The 16,122-nt window shown below is 46.5% G+C and overlaps 2 protein-coding genes across 2 annotated transcripts in view; one reads left to right on the top strand and one right to left on the bottom strand.

Moving 5' to 3' along the window:
* Positions 1-3,307, top strand: part of NPTN (neuroplastin) — a 200,430-nt gene extending 197,123 nt beyond the window's left edge. Inside the window, exon 9 of the mRNA XM_082254942.1 lies at positions 1,969-3,307. The gene's annotated coding sequence lies outside the window, so the exon portion shown is untranslated. The remainder of the gene's footprint in view (positions 1-1,968) is intronic.
* Positions 2,381-16,122, bottom strand: part of REC114 (REC114 meiotic recombination protein) — a 381,896-nt gene continuing 368,154 nt past the window's right edge. Inside the window, exon 4 of the mRNA XM_082253508.1 lies at positions 2,381-3,504. Coding sequence (XP_082109634.1) covers positions 3,340-3,504 — 165 coding nt within the window. The 3' untranslated portion in view covers positions 2,381-3,339. The remainder of the gene's footprint in view (positions 3,505-16,122) is intronic.

A 16,122-nucleotide genomic window follows, 5' to 3' on the forward strand; every position in this document is an offset into this window, starting at 1 on the left:
GTTATTTGCTTTCTTGGGCTGTTGCTCCTGTTGAGCCTTGTTTGCTGTTGCCCAGAATGTTCTCTTACTGTGCGTGTAAGGTTTCTTTCTCTGATGTGGGTACTGCGTTGCCTTTTCTACAGTTGCATCTCCCACCCCTCATGTCTACACTGCTTTGGGACATCCCAATAGTGATGACTTGGAGGAGGCGGCGACTGTCGGAGGACGCAAGAGAAAACTGAATTTTTGTAAAATCTTACCTGTAAAATTCCTTTCTCTGATTACTCCGTCCTCCGACAGTCGCCGCCCCCGCCCCTCTTTTGGGGTTTTCTTGTACACCTACTGCTATGCTACCAAACTGAGTTGGGAGTGATCACTGCAGGGGGGTATTGATCAGTGGGACAGCCCCCATGGGTGTGTATATGCAAATGCCTTTGTTCTTTTGACTAAGTCTTATGCCTAGCTACTCCTGCGGAGCGGAAGTCAATACCCAATAGTGATGACTTAGAGGAGGCGGCGATTGTCGGAGGACTCAGAGAAAGGAATTTTACAGGTAAGATTTTACAAAAATTCAGTTTTTTCATCCGCAAACGGAAGGATGAAAAATAGACATACGGAACGGACCCTACAGAAGTGCATCCGTGTCCGTTTTAAAGCGGAGTTCCGGCCACGAAATTTTTTTTTTTAATAAAAATACCCCAGGGACAGTCAGGGCTAGTACATTCCACAATGGATAGCCTCTGTACTGTCCTGGGTCGCACTTACCTTTTAGAAGAAATACTTACCTTTTAAAATTTCTTCTCCAGCGTTGCCATCTCGGATGTGGGCAGCTGAAGCCAGCGCGTCCTCTTCTGCGTCCTCTTCTCCCAGAATGCGCCTGCACCGGCCCCGCTCGTCACTTCCGGTGTGGCGCCGCATTCCTCCACAGCTTCTGGGCATGCCCACAAGCTGTTTAGCAGGGAATGCGGCGCTGCACCGGAAGTGACGAGCGGGGCCGGTGCAGGCGCATTGATTCCTGGGAGCGATGACGTTCAGCTCCCAGAAATCAACGCAAAGGGGAAGTGACGGCGTGGGCCGCGGCCGCAGAGGGAGGAAGTGCAAGAAAGGTGAGTATATTTTTCTTCAATAACAAGGTAAGTAAACAAAAAAAATAAAAATCGTAACTATCCATTTCTTTTTCAGGTGATAAATAGGAAGCGGATGGCCCAAAATCGATTATGTCGATTTTGTGGCCGGAACTCGGCTTTAAAAAAGAAAAAAGTGACTGAACGGGCAAAAAAACTGAACTGACCGTGTGAAAGAACCCTAAGACTTTACAATCCCTTTAACTCTTGTATTTATTTCTGTCTGCAACCTTATTGGCAAGAGTTTCAATGGTGTTAAAATGGAACCCATAAGGTGGGGGGATGGGTGTTGCCAAAACCGGAGGACACAAAAGTACATAAGATTGTCATTTTTTTTACCCTTCACCACTAATCGAAGCATGGATTCCTAACACTTCTGACTTTAAGAGATCTTCTGAATATTAAGAGATCACAATAAAAACTTGCTAAAAGCTCCAAACCTTTCCCTCTTTATGCAAAACAAAATACATTTTGGCTGCAACCAAGGCTGAAAACTTCTTTAGATGACAGATGTTACCTGAAACCTTATCTTTTAAGCTTTGAGATAATCTCGTTTTGGCCTTATTTATAATTGCCATAGGTAGCTTTTGAACCATCACTTTACTTGTGTTGTGCATGACTCTTGCTTTTTATTTCCTCTATATTGGCATTCCTGGAAATCTTAAGCATCAAATAAGACTCAAAATCAAATAATTTCCAGAATGGAGTTTAGGTAGTCAGGTATTTGGAATTGTCATCAGCAGGAGAGCACCCTGTTAAATGTTTTTACTAATTGAGTAATACCCTGATAATCAGTGCTGATTGATTTTTTGTAACCAATGTCAACCATGTGTTCAATATTTTTTTTTCCTCTTCTATCATTTAGACTATCATGGATTTGGACAGACCACTACGCATTCTCCCTCTGAAGAGCTGGCATTGCTGAAATCAAACTTCAGATTTCTTCAATATTCCTATTTTGTGTGCGTGTGTTTTTATTTAAACATTTACTTTATGGGACTGAGGGTACAAAACAATTTCTTAAAAGCATGCCTTATATAGCCTTCAAGGCGAATAAAACTGATGGGGTATTATAAGGAGCTTCAACAATAGAGTGCATATGCAGCTTTGTGTGCTGTGGCTTTTTTCTAAGTTCACTTATGATATATATACATATATATATATATATATGAGAGAATATATTGGCCTTCAAGAGGAGATAGCTGGGGTGTGAGCGGGTAATGCATGCGTGGTTTTATTTTTGTATATTTTTGGTCTGTATTTCTGTATGTTTTCAGCTCAGCTGAGCAGGGTTTACCGTTAAACCCCTACTATAATAAGGCTTAATGTGTACTATAGCTGCTATGTGACCAATCAAAAAGCCTTTTTGGAAAACCTAGATAAGAAAGTAGGTGGTCAGTTGAAGCCCTATCTTCATGGCCCAGATTTTTTTTCTTTTTGAAATCATTTTAATAGGTATTCTGTTTGTCATAGAAGCATGATTCCACTGCTAAAGGTATTTGATGCAAGCCCACCACCTGGAAACTGTGTGAAGCCACATTTTTTTATTACACTTGTCTATAAACTGCGTTTTTCTTGTACTGGAGTATAATACTTTATTTCCTGAAATACCCAGTACCTTGCACAAAATATGACTGGACAGAATGCTGTAGAAAAGGGCTTAATTCTCTGCTGTGTGGCTGCTATGGAAAGTGATATATTTGAGCTTAGTGGAATATGTGACCATGTGCAGAACTGCTCCAGTGTAATGAGGTAAACCGGTTGGCTTGTTGGTGCATATAAATGATATGTCCAGTACTTTAAAATTAATAAACAAATATATACATATATATATATATGGGATGCTTTATAAGTGAACATTGGTTCAATCATGTAAATTATTAAATCCTTTTGCACTGTTATGTCCAAAATGTACATTCTAGCAGGCAGAATTTTTATAAGTTATAATATATATATATTTTTTTTTCTTTTGTTTTGAAGGGGGTTTGTGTTTATTTGGGTTATTTAAACATTTTACATTGTTCTTTATAGCATGGTTCTATTCTATGCAACTAGATGTAAATGTGTCAGTATATCAGAGCTGTAATATCTTCTACTGGGCAAAAGGGGTGGGGGAATGTTCTAGTTGCATGAACCCATGGATTGTGCATTCGAAGTGTAATGTGTGTGGCAAAATAACACTTGATAAAGTGACTAAAACAAAAGATTTGTACCTGTGTGCTGCATTTTGTTCTGGTTAGTTCTCAGTGAGTTTGTGTAGTTCTTTTTCAACAGTCTCAACAAATGCTGGGAAATGCTGGTCTAGCAGGCACAGCTTGATAAACTGGCCAAGATCCGCTGTACTGAAGGGGAGGTTCTGAGGAGCACCACCCAGACAGGTCATGTTTCCTTTCAGGAGAGACTACAGACACAAGACAGCTTAAATTGTGACATACTGTATGCTATGCTTGTATATTTAGTTTAGCAAAAAAAAATCTTTTAAAGTAAGCAATATATTTGATTTAAACAGTAACTGGCCACATCAGTCATACTGTATTGTTTTAAGTTTGATCTGTCAGAGCAAAAATAAAAAACTTTATCTAGTAGTAAAAGCAACACACTACACATAGGCACATATTTAAGCCTTTGACCGCACTAGATGTTAACCCCTTCCCAGCCAGTGTCACTGTACTAGTATCACTGTTGATGTCAGTGGGTCAGTCCTGTCCTGCCCCCCCGTAAAAAACCGTAGAGGTGATCGCATACCACCAAAAGAAAACTCTTTAGGTAATTGCGCGGTCATGCAGTGTTGTACCCAAAGTAGCGCCGTGCTGAATAGCAAAAAACGGCCTAGTCATAAAGGGGGTAAAATCTCTGAGCTCAAGTGTTTAACCACTTCTGGACTGGAAGGTTTTACCCCATTAATGACCAAGCAATGTTTTGCAATACGGCACTGCGTTACTTTACCTGACAATTGCACAGTCATGCGACGCTGTACCCAAATAAAATTGATGTACTTTTTTCCCCCACATATAGAGCTTTCTTTTGGTGGTATTTGATCACCTCTGCAGTTATTATTTTTTACACTAAAAACAAAAAGCGACAATTCTGAAAAAAAAAACAATATTTATTTCGTTCATTGACGGACACCGCTCCAGAATCTTCTTAAACCTTGGGTTATGCTGCCCCCTACAGGAGTAGGACACTAGGCAGGGAAAAGCTTTACTATGCCTATGGGGCAGTCCCAGGGGATATACTCCCACACTCTGCTATAGGCATTACGTGTTTTTTTCTGCCTAGTCAGGAGTAAGGACATAGTTCCTTGCTGGGATCTCTGATTCTAGCATTTTTTCCTTTTTTAAATGGAATTTTTTCCTCTTTTTTTATTATTTTCTGTTCCTGAGAGAACTACAATAAACTGCTGGATTTGACGATGGACTGGATATTCTAGATTCTTAAGGTCTTCCCAGTCCGGCCGCAGCATAGCACCATTGGACGGGGTCTGGCCTGCGAGTTAAACATCTCACGAGGACACATACGACCTGGTAGCGGCCTGAGTCGCAGCATTCCTCCTGGCCGACAGCACCCCCATTCCAGGGGAGAGGTGTTCTGTCCGGAGCGGTGCCCACTAGGTTCATGGTATGGTAAGTAGTTGTACTCCCTCTCCCCCTTGCTGGTTTTGAGGTGGACATGTGCCCCTCCCTGGGGTGGTGGGGAACCCCGGGTTCCCCTCCTCCCCAGCCCCTCTAGGGTCACCGTGGGTCTTCCGTACCTCACCTCCCTTCCTGGAGGTTGTGAGCTGGCTTTTGCCATGTGCTCTGAAGGTGGGCTTCTTTTGGGGTTGCTGCTGGCCGGTTTACTCTGGGGGGCACACAGAGGGTTACAAGAGGTCCTTCGCCACCATGGAAGTTAGTGACCTCGGCAAGGGGGTCCTAAGGGCTCCCAGGTGTTGTGTTGGGCTGGGGGAGAAGATGGGTTCACGTCTGCGCTGCACACGGCTAAAACTTTAGGCCACAGCCTACTGGCCGAATGCTGTGCGGGAGGCGCCAGTGAGGGCGGCTGAAGCCACCACCCCTCGTTCGGGTATCCGACATCCGATCCGGCGGCCTTCGCACCCAGGCGGCAGGGTGCCCACAGAAATTTAGGCCACGGCTCGCGGCCTACTAGGCCCTTGCTCTGAGTGGGGGGGAGGGGCTGGGCGACCCTGTAGCCACCCGCCTTCCCTTGGATAGGATCTGTGCGGTCTACTAGACCATGTGGCCAGCATGGTGCCTTCCTTGGAAAGGGGGTTCCTGTGGGGGTGGTCACCTTTTTGATGACCACATACTGTCGTTTTTGCATGGGGCAATTTGGTCCTTTTAGTGCTGCAGACCTTCTGGGTACCCTGCCTGCGCTTCCACATCATGGTGGGTGGCCCCCTTTTAAGGGGTCCATTTATTTTCATGCGGGTCTCTATGGAGGGGCTCGGAGGGCGACCCCCTTTTATTTTTTGCAACCACCATTATGAAATCTGTTTCTGATTGTTTGGTCAGATACCTTCACACCAGTGGCCTGTGGAGGTCATTTTGTAGGGCTCTGGCATTGCTCATCATGTTCCTCCTTGCACAAAGGAGCAGATACTGCTCCTGCTGATGGGTTAAGGACCTTCTATGGGCCTGTCTCCTGGAAACTCCCCTCTGCTCTTGAGACTGTGCTGGGAGACAAAGCAAACCTAGCAATGGCACATCTGATGTGCTATCCTGGAGGCGTTGGACTGCCTGTGCAACCTCTGTAGGGTCCAGGTATCCCCTCATGCTACCAGTAGTGACACTGACCCTAGCCAAACACAAAATTAGTGAAAAACAGAAAAGACGAGTAGGTAGAAAAAAGTCACTGGTCTCCATCTGTAAAACCATTCCTGTTTTGGAGGTTGCCAATCTAGTGCACCTGTTAATTGCATTATCACCAAAGTGGCTGAAACTGATTAACAAACCCCTCTGCTACCTAACTGACCAGATCAATATCCCAGGAGTTTGACTTGATGCTATACTCTGATTTAAAAAGTGTTCCTTTATTTTTTTTGAGCAGTGTATGAGTCTAGTTTAAAATTTGTGGGTTTGTGAATGAGAAAATTTGAATAGAAAGTAATTGCTTGAAAGGTGGTAAAAACAAGCATAGTAACAGAAAAGCATACAAAGAGCAGCAGAAAAAGTTTAGATGGTTTGTGGTAACTTGAGGTTGCCACCTAGGATCTATTGCTGACCTATTAAACATTTTACATAGGTAAAGGATAAGGATTCCTTTGTTTTTTCTCCTAAGAATACAATGTTCCTTAGATTTTGACAAAATTAGGTGATGCTGCTGTCTTTAGCAAATGAAATGGTATTTTTTTTTATTTGTAATTTTAAGCTAATGAATTGGGTTATTTCATACTTGCATATACACAAGCAAGTAGCTATGATCTACACACTCCTGTCATCTATCATATCCCAATTTTTTTATTTACTCTATCGTTCATCGACAGACGGCAGCTCCATATCTTCTTTAGATCATTGGTTATGCTCCTCCCATCAGGAATAGGACACTAGACAGGAAAAAGCTTTACCACGCCTTTGGGGGCTGTCCCTGCAGGCATGACCCCACACTCTCTGCTACAGCCTCCAGTTAGTTTCTGCCTAGTTTAGGAATAGGACCTAGTTCCCTGCTGGGACTTCAGTCTTGGCTATTAATAGGGAAATTTTGTTATTTTGTGATTTTATTTTCACTAGCTTAGAGTTCCTGGAGAACTACAACCAACAGCCAGCTGTGCTTTCGGACTGGATATTGTAGATCCCTATGGTCTCCCAGCCTGGCCAGCGAAGGTGAGCAGGTTATAGTCCAGAACTAGGCCTTGCCACGACAGAGACCTGATGGATGGGAACAAGCCTGCGAGTGGACAAGTCTCACTGGGACGCGATCAACCTTGAATGCCCTGAGTCGCAGCGTACCCCCTGGCTGGCAGCACTCCCACCCAGGGTGGGAGGTGGACTTTTCGGAGTAGCGCCCACCTGGTACCAAGGTATGGTGAGTAATACTGTCCCCCCATTCCTCTGGCTGTTTTGCTATGGACGTGGGCCTCCTCCCTGGATAAATTGGACCCTCGGGGCTCCCTCGGTTCCCCTGGCCTTTGGGATGTTAGGCCCTACCCCCTCCAAGTCTTCCTCTACTCATAGCAGGTCCTACCTCTGGGGGGCAAAAATATTGTGGTCACAGTGGCATTTTCTGCGGGGGTGGCTTTGTCCTGGTGGGGTCCCTTCCTAGGGTTCCTCTGATGCCTCTTGTCTAGGACCCCTTCTGGGGGTCCGGGAGACCTCATGGCGCGCCGTGGGGGCCGCCATTTTGCTGTAGATTCATGCTTTCTATTCTCCCATTGAAGTGTATGGGCAGCCTTTTTTTGTTCCCCATAGGAATGCATGGGGCTGCCATTTTCTTGTAGTCCATAATCGCTGGACAGGCGGACGGCATGTAATACAAAAATCTAGCTATGACAGGCTGTGCTTGTCATTTCCTGTGGCAGAACATTTTACTTTCGGTTTCACAAGAACGTGCTGGCAGTCTCCTGAGCTGTTTGGTAACGTTTCTGGGGTCCCCTGTAGGTGTTACTCACCCACTCTGCTTTGAGATTGTATTGGATTGGGACTAGGTATACTGCTAAGTTAACGGTGGGATCGTGATTTAGTGACTTTTAAATAAGGGACACTGCATTATTTTCATCTCAGTGTAAAATGGAGTCCCAGGATACTATTTCACCTACAGACCCCCTAGGAGTGGCTGCAGAATCGTCCGGGTCACAGCCCCTGCCTGCGCTTACAGCAGTCTTGGAAAGCCTGGTGTCAAAGGTAGATTTTATATGTAAAAGTGAAAGCCTGGTGTCAAAGGTAGATTTTGTATGTAAAAGTGTTGCTAGCTGTGGCTTCAAATATGGCCACCGCAGACGCACCCCACCCTGAGGGTCGGTATCTTTGCATTCTGATGGTGATAAGGACCTGTTCTCGTCAGCTGCCGCGCGGGAACGCGCATTGATGGAAGCACTTGTTTCAGTGCGGGAAAATTTAAAATTGGCAGATGAATCTACAGCATCGGGTTCGCAGATGTCTTTTGGTTCCCGAAAATCGGGCAAGGTGTTTCCTTGTCCAGAGTTTTTTGACAATATTGTCAATGAAGAATGGCGGGGCATCAAGCACATGCTAGCGGTGCCTAAAGCGTTTTAAACGCTGTTCTCCTTTTGCAGATGCAGGTTCCACTAGGTGGACCGTGCCACCAAAGGTGGATCACCCAGTTTCCAGGCTGAATAAGTCTACTGTGGTTCCAGTGGAAGAATCCCCAGCCTTCCTTGACCCTGTGGATAGACGGGTGGAGTCTCTGTCCCGCCATCTACACGTGCTAGTGGGTTCTATACTGAAACCAATATTTGTAAATGTTATGGTGTAGCAGACGATGACTGAATGGGTGAAGTTACTAAAAGGTAACTTGGAAGCTGAGCAGCTCCCCCCAGCGGTGCTGGAACGAATGGACCAGATGGCTCAAGCCCTGGTGTTTGATGCGGCTCCCCTAGTGGCCAGAGTGTCGCCAGTGGGGATTGTGATTAAACGCTTGGTGTAGTTGAAAAGCTGGTCTGCGGACCAGACTTCCAAAAAGGCTTTGACAGATCTTCCCTTTATCAGGGAGAGGTTGTTTGGATCCTCTCTGGACGAGTTGATCAAAGGCCTTGAGGGGTGATTGTACCAGTTCCCTCTCAGGAACGCTTTCAAGGGTTTTATTCAAACTGGTTTACTGTGCCCAGAAAAGAGGCCAAAGTGTGTCCAATTCTGGATCTCAAAGCTCTGAACCGCTTTGTGCGAGATGGAATCTATTTGAACGGTAGTGGCGTCTCTACACCAGGGAGACTTTTTGGCCTCCATAGAGATGGACGCATATCTACGCTGGTCACCAGCGGTTTCTTTGCTTTGCCGTAGCAGAGGAACATTATCAATTTGTGGCGTTACCCTTTGGTAAACACCCCAGGGTGTTTACCAAAGTACTTCCCCCGGTTTTGGCATTGTTGTGCTAACGGGGGATTGCGGTACTGGAGTATCTGGAGATGGTATCGACCTTCGAGGCGGTTCTATTTTCTCAGTTCCATACCAGACCTTTGCAACGATTCTGGTCAAATGGAACAAGGATCCAAAGTCTTAAGTCAATTTGATTCGGTTGAGCTGTGACACCAGAGCTACGCTGTTATGGTGGCTTCACTCTCCAGCACTATGCCAAGGCAAGTCCCTTCTCCCGTTGTTTTGGACGGTGGTAACCACGGATGCCAGCCTGTCAGGCTGGGGCGGGGTGCTGGGGAGGTTCTGTCCCCAGGGAGCCTGGACAGCGGAAGAGTCCAAACTATCGATAAATGTTTTGGCGCTCAGAGCAATAGAGCTTTGTCTGAGCCACTGGACGACCGACTGCAAAATTGTCCGGTTTGGATTCAATTGGTCAACCCCATGGCTGTGGGTAACATCAATCACCAGGGGGGGCACCAAGAGTGTCTTGGCTGGCCAGGGAGGTGGCTGAAATGTTGTCCTGGGCGGAACAGTTTGTCCCAGCCCTCTCTGCTGTGCACATCCCAGGTGTGGTGAACTGGCAAGCGGATTACCTGAGTCGTCAGGTGTTGGATCAAGGGGAGTGGTTCCTGCACCCAAAGGTGTTTCATCTCCAGTGTGTTCAGTGGGGAACTCCCGAGGTGGATCTGTTTTGCTTCTTGCCTCAACAAGAAGGTTCAGAGATTCGTAGCCAGGTCTCAAGATCCTCTGGCCGATGCCGCAGACGCACTGGTGGCTCCTTGGGCTCAGTATCTGCTGATTTATGCCTTTTCTCCGCTGAAACCTCTGCCGAGGCTTCTACGCAGGGTAGCGGTGGAAGGGATCCTGGTCATTCTGGTGGCTCCAGACTGGCCTCGCCGGTCTTAGTACGCAGACACCTAGTAAGGTTGATCGCCGATGCTCCTTGGAGACTTCCTCTTGGGGAAGATCTGCTGTCTCAAGGGCCTATCTTCCATCCTGCTTTAACGGCATGGCTGTTAAAAGCCAGGTGTTGAGGGATAGAGGTCTTTCTGACTCTGTGATTCTTACGCTATTGAAGGCTAGGAAGTTGACTTCCAGGAAGATGTATCATCATACGTTTGAAATCGTACATTTCATGGTGCAAATCGCTGAAGGTGCACCCTCGCTTGTTTTCGGTTGCTAGGGTTTTGGCCTTTCTGTCGAAAGGGGTTGAACAGCGGTTGGCTTTGGGCATTATCAAAGGCCAAGTGTCGGCCTTGGCTATATATTTTCAACACCTGTTGGCTACACATGCATTGATTCTTACCTTCGTTCAGGGGGTGCGCCATAAGGCTCTTACGAGGCGGTCCCCGCTACCTCCGTGGGATCTACATCTGGTATCTGTGCTTCAAAAGCCTCCTTTTGAGAACATTCGGGAGATTCCTCTGCTTTCATTGTCTCAGAATGTTGCCTTTTTGGTGGCTATCACTTCTGCCTGCAGATTGTCGGAATTGGCGGCGCTGTCCTGCTGTTCACCTTATCTGGTGGTCCACAGAGATAAAGTGGTACTCCAACCAAATCAATCTTTTCTCCCTAAGGTGGTTTCTGATTTTCATTTGAATGAAGACATTGTCTTGCCTTGGCTCTGTCCCAAGCCCAAGCATGCCAAGGAAACTATATATAGTTGGTAAAAAGGCGCTGGTGATCTTTTTTATGGTGTTAAATAAAATAATTAAATTATTTTTTCCATACAAAACATAAATAGTGTATATGAAACCAATGTATATAATTTAGTAAAGTGCAAGTGCTATCCTTTACTTTTGCCAGACAATTATTGCAAATTAAATTATCCAAGTGCTTGCTGGTGCATCCACATAATAAATTAATTTATATAACATATAATCTTATTAAATTGTGTCAACAATAAATATATTTGTGCCCACTATTACAGTGCTCAAACAAGTGATAAAAGTGCTAATAAATATTAAATAGTCCAAGGCAATTCATGCAAAAAAAAATGCTGTGTAAGTTTAATTGCTTGGATCTGTAGTGCTCCAGGTGGTGGGGTGTGTCACTCGTTGCCTCTTACCAGATTGAAGCAGGTCGCAAGGACCCCCAACGCCTGTGATCCCTTTATTTAGGTGGATCAGACCTCTAATCGGCTCCTTTTCCAGAAATATCGTGCTCCTTTTCTTTTTTGTGCGTTACTCGTACATAGGGAAGTACAGTCCGCATATATAAAGACATATAAGATAGCCAAAAATAGTGTAATGCTGTTTGTTTTAATAAAATACACAAAAAAATATATAGTTGGCTTCTTACATTTAGTTGTGCCCTCCTGGCACTGGGCAATTGGGCAGTTAGTAGCGTGCGGGTATTAGGATGACACCATCCGAGGATCTGCAGCACCCTCCTGTATCTCCTATTTCCCTGTTCACTTGCGGCGGTCGGCGTGCGTCCCAGCCTGTGCTCCAAATGCCTTCGCTTCCTACTTCCGGGTTTAGCAGAGACCACAATGCATTTCGCTATGCTTGCGTCATCAGGCGGCTGGGGAAACTGCCTTGTATTCTTTGGATGTGGTTCGGGCGATCAGGGTTTACCTGGCGCCTACTGAGTCTTTCAGAAAATCTGATGCTCTTTTTGTGTCTGAGAGACCTCGTAATGGATTGGCTACGTCTGCTGCGATCATTTCCAGGTGGATCAGGCAGACGGTTGTTCAGGCTTATTCGCTGAAGGGTCAGGTTCCTCCTTTCCCAGTAAAGGCACATTCTACTAGAGCGCTGAGTGCCTCTTTGGCTTTCCGCCATAAGGCGCCAGTGATGCAAGTTTGCAAGGCGGCAACTTGGTCGTCTGTGTATACGTTCACAAAGTTGATGAGTTGGCATCTTCGGATGCTTCTTTTGGCCAAAAAGTTTTGTAGGCTGCTGTTTAAAGAGAATCTTTTTTTGTTCTCTTTTGAGGGTGTATGTTTTTTCTAGGTGAGCTCCAGTTCCTGGTTGAGCTCCATATTACTTGGTTGGCTACGTTTAACCATTGGGGAGTTACGTTCTTTGCGTTCTCTTCCCACCCCTCATGAAAATGCTGCTTTGGGACATCCCAATGGTCTAAAGAAGATATGCAGCTGCGTCTGTCGAACGATAGAGAAAACTGGATTTTTGTACTTACCGTAAAATACTTTTCTTTGAAGTTAATCGACCGATGCAGCACCCGTCCCTCTGCTTCTGAGCGTATGAGTTTTTTTGTCTTCTAAACACTGCTTGCAACAAAACTAGAGGCTGTAGCAGTGTGTGTGGGGTTATGCCTGCAGGGACAGCCCCCATAGACGTGGTAAAGCTTTTTCCTGCCTAGTGTCCTATTCCTGATGGGAGGAGCATAACCAATGGTCTAAAGACGATATGGAGCTGCGTCTGTTGATGAACTTCAGAGAAAAGGATTTTACGGTAAGTACAAAAATCCATTTTCTCTTATGTCCAACGACAGTCGCAGCCCCTCACACAGCCTTCACGAGTGGGTAATGGCGGAGCAAGCTAGGCAGTTTTAAATGGTAATAAAAAAACTTTCTACACTTAAGCACACCTCCAGGGGACCATCCCTCAGCCATTATCCTGATCCAGTTACCACTGTCCTTCAGTTTTATGCTTCCTAGGGTCAGAAGTAGGCTAGGTTTCACTGCTGGGACCTAGTGTGTCAGTTTCTTTGTTTTTTTTTCTTAGTGTTTTTTTTCTTTTGAAAATAGCTTTTTTATTTCACTCACTATCGCTAGTTAGTCAGGGAATTCCTGGAGGACTACAAGCGGCAGCAGAGCTGGGCCTCGCACTGGATAATATAGATCCTTATGGAGTCCCAGCCTGCCACCGAGCGTCGCAGGTAATTGGTGTGCCCTGACCTCGCAACTACAGTGCTCTTTGAGATGGGGACGAGCCTGCGGAGTCTTCTTCGCTGGGATGTCTCAACTCTGGAATGCCCGTAAGTTGCTAGCATCCTTCCTGGCTGATGGCACCCTCACTTCGGGTGGGAGGTGTTCCATGTCAGAGGTGGTGCCTGCGTTCTTTGGACTGGTGATTACTACTACCACCTTGTCCCTGGGACTATGTTCTGTGGGGGTGTTCTGTGGGCCCACTCTTAGGGGATGGCAGTTCTAGTGGCTTCTGTGATATCCCCCTCCTGGCCATTTTGATCGGTTCCCTTCCTTCCCTGCCCCTGCTGGGGGGGCTCTGCTGTGCTAACTACTGTGGCTGGGGGGTGTGGGGGGCTTAATGTATCTGGGGGTGCTCTCTGGGGTTCCCTGTGGTAGCCAGCTCATCATGTGTATGTGCTTATTTTGGTGCCGTTCCTGCATTTTGGATGAGGGCAGGCTGTTTGGGCCTCATGTAAGGGCAGCAGCCATTTTAACTCATCATTTTGGCGCCGATCGGGCACCATCTTTGGTATGGGCAACCGCCTAGTAAGGGCGGCAGCCATTTTGCTTATGCTTCCTCCTATTGACTTTCATCAGGCACCATTTGATTGTGGCTCAGGGCGGGCTTAGGCCACTGTGTGTGAGGTCACTTCTTCCTTTCTCTCATCTTCACTGCAGCAGCGTGTGGTGAGTACAGATACTGTGGGGTGATTTTAACTGTTTTCTTGGGCATTTTCTTGTAAAAGCGGTTTCTTTTTGTGGCTATTGCCTTTTTTGAAGGGTCTCCACAGGAGGTGCAGTTTGCGGTGGGGGTCCGCGGGAAGGGCCATTTTTTATTTAAAGGGACAGCGTCCTAAAAATTGTTTCTTACTAAAATGGAGTCCTAGGATAGCAAATTCCCCACAGACCTGGTTGGTGCTTCAGGAACTCCTTAATCCGCAGCAGTGGATGTCCTTATTACCTCCATTAACCGGTTGCCGACCGCCGCAAGTACATATACTGCGGCGGTCAGCCCCGGCCAGGCAAAGTGACGTACCGGTACGTCACTCGCCTGTGAGCCAATAGGGGGCGAGAGCGCGCCGCCGGAAGAGCGCCCCCGCTCGCTCACTCTGATCCCCGTGCGTGTGACCGGCGGACTCTATGTCCGCCGGTCACTCGCGATCGTCAGTTACAGAGGGAGAAAGGCAGGCGGCTAGTGTAAACAAAGCCGCCTGTCACTCTCCCTTGTGTAACAGCAGAGATCTACGGTCCTACATAGCAGGACCGTATGATCTCTGCTGTTACATGAACAGCCACATCCCTGCACAGTTAGAAGCACGCCCCTAGGGAAACACTTAACTCCTCCTCCAATAAAGTTAACCCCTTCCCTGCCAGTGTCATTTTTACAGCAACAGTCCATATGTATAGCACTAATTACTGTAGTAATGTCACTGGTGTCCCCAAAAGTGTCAAAAATGTCAGTCAAGGGTCCAATCTGTCCGCCGCAATGTCGCAGTCCCGCAAAAAAAAAAAAAAAAACGCAGATCGCCGCCATTACTCGTTAAAAAAAAAAAAGACAAAAATCCCTTAGTAAACGCAATAACTTTTGTGCAAACCAATCAAAATATGCTTTTTTTTTTTTTTACCAAACATATGAAGCAGAAAACAAATTGGCTTAAAATGTTAAAAAAAATTGGGGGTAATTTCATATAAAAAAATGTGAAAAATATTGTATTTTTGCAAAATTGTTGCTCTTTTTTTGTTTATAGCGCGTGATCAAAAAATCGCACAGGTGATCAAATACCACCAAAAGAAAGCTCTGTTTGTGGGAAAAAAAGGAAGTCAATTTCATTTGGGTACAGCGTCGCACGACCGCGTAATTGTCCGTTAAAATCACACAGTGCAGAATCGCAAAATACCCCCTGGTCAGGAAGGGGGTAAAATCTTCCGGGGCTTAAGTGGTTAATGAGACTTTAAATCTTGACAATGAGCCCTCTCAGTCAAGTAAGCGGGCTGCTTTCGGGTTCCACAAAGCAAGTTCCCCTGCCCCGAGGAGTTTCACGAAATAGTGAACGACCAGTGGTGTTGCATCAAACATATGCTGGGGGTGCCTAAGCGGTTCAACTACTGTTATCCCTTTGCAGATCCTGTAGACAAGCATTGGACGGTGTCGCCTAAGGTGGACCACACTGTTTTCTAGGTTAACTAAATCCACCTTGATGCCTGTGGAGGACTCCCTGGTGTTTAAGGATCAGACAGATAGGTATGTGGAGACACTTTCCCGCCACATGTACTTGGTGACGAGCTCCCTGGTCAAACCTGTGTTTGCTTCGGTGATGGTCTCTCAGGCTGTCACAGAATGGTCCAAGGTGCTTCGGCGCACCCTGGTGGCGGAATCTGCCTCTCCGACTGCACTTGACATGGTGGATCAAGTGAACCAGGCCGTAATGTACCTGTGTGATGCGGCCTTGGACAAAGCTCCCTTGGTCGCACGGCTGTCTGCAGTCGGGTCGCGGTCCGCTGCATTATTTTGCTGAAAAGCTGGGTCGGCTGACCACGCCTCCAAAAAGACTGATGTCCCTTATGTGGGGAGTTGTCTTTTTGGGGACACTCTGGATGAGTTGATCAAGGGGCTTACGGGGGGTAAGAGTACCCTTTTGCCCCCAGCCTCGAAGGGAAAATATACCCGCGCTAGATGGGGCCCTTCTTTTATAGCTTATCGTAGGTCCTTTCGTGCCTTCGGGGCACACGATAAAGGAAAATCCTTCAAGACCTCAGGTGGTCACTAGAAGCCGTGGTTGGGTAAGCCAAAGCCGGTCAGGCGGCCCAGTCCACCTCTTCCTGAAGGGATGCCCTCACCCCTTTCAGGGGTGGGGGGACTTCTGCTTTGTTTTCAGGAACCCTGGTTGTCCAGAGTTCAGGACAGGTGGGTTCACAAACTGATTCGTTCAGGGTACAAGATCGAGTTTCGATCTCGCCTCGCAGACAGGTTCTTTCCATCAAATCTCCATCTGACTCCTGATCGTTTCAGAGATCTCATGGGGGCGGTACAAGATCTTCTCGCCCAAGGAGTCATTGTGCCAGTGCCTTCACGGGACAGGTTTTGCGGTTTTTATTCCAACCTGTTCTTTGTGCA

The sequence above is a fragment of the Pelophylax lessonae genome (assembly GCF_965119305.1).
Source record: "Pelophylax lessonae genome assembly, chromosome: 4".
NCBI lineage: Eukaryota > Metazoa > Chordata > Amphibia > Anura > Ranidae > Pelophylax > Pelophylax lessonae.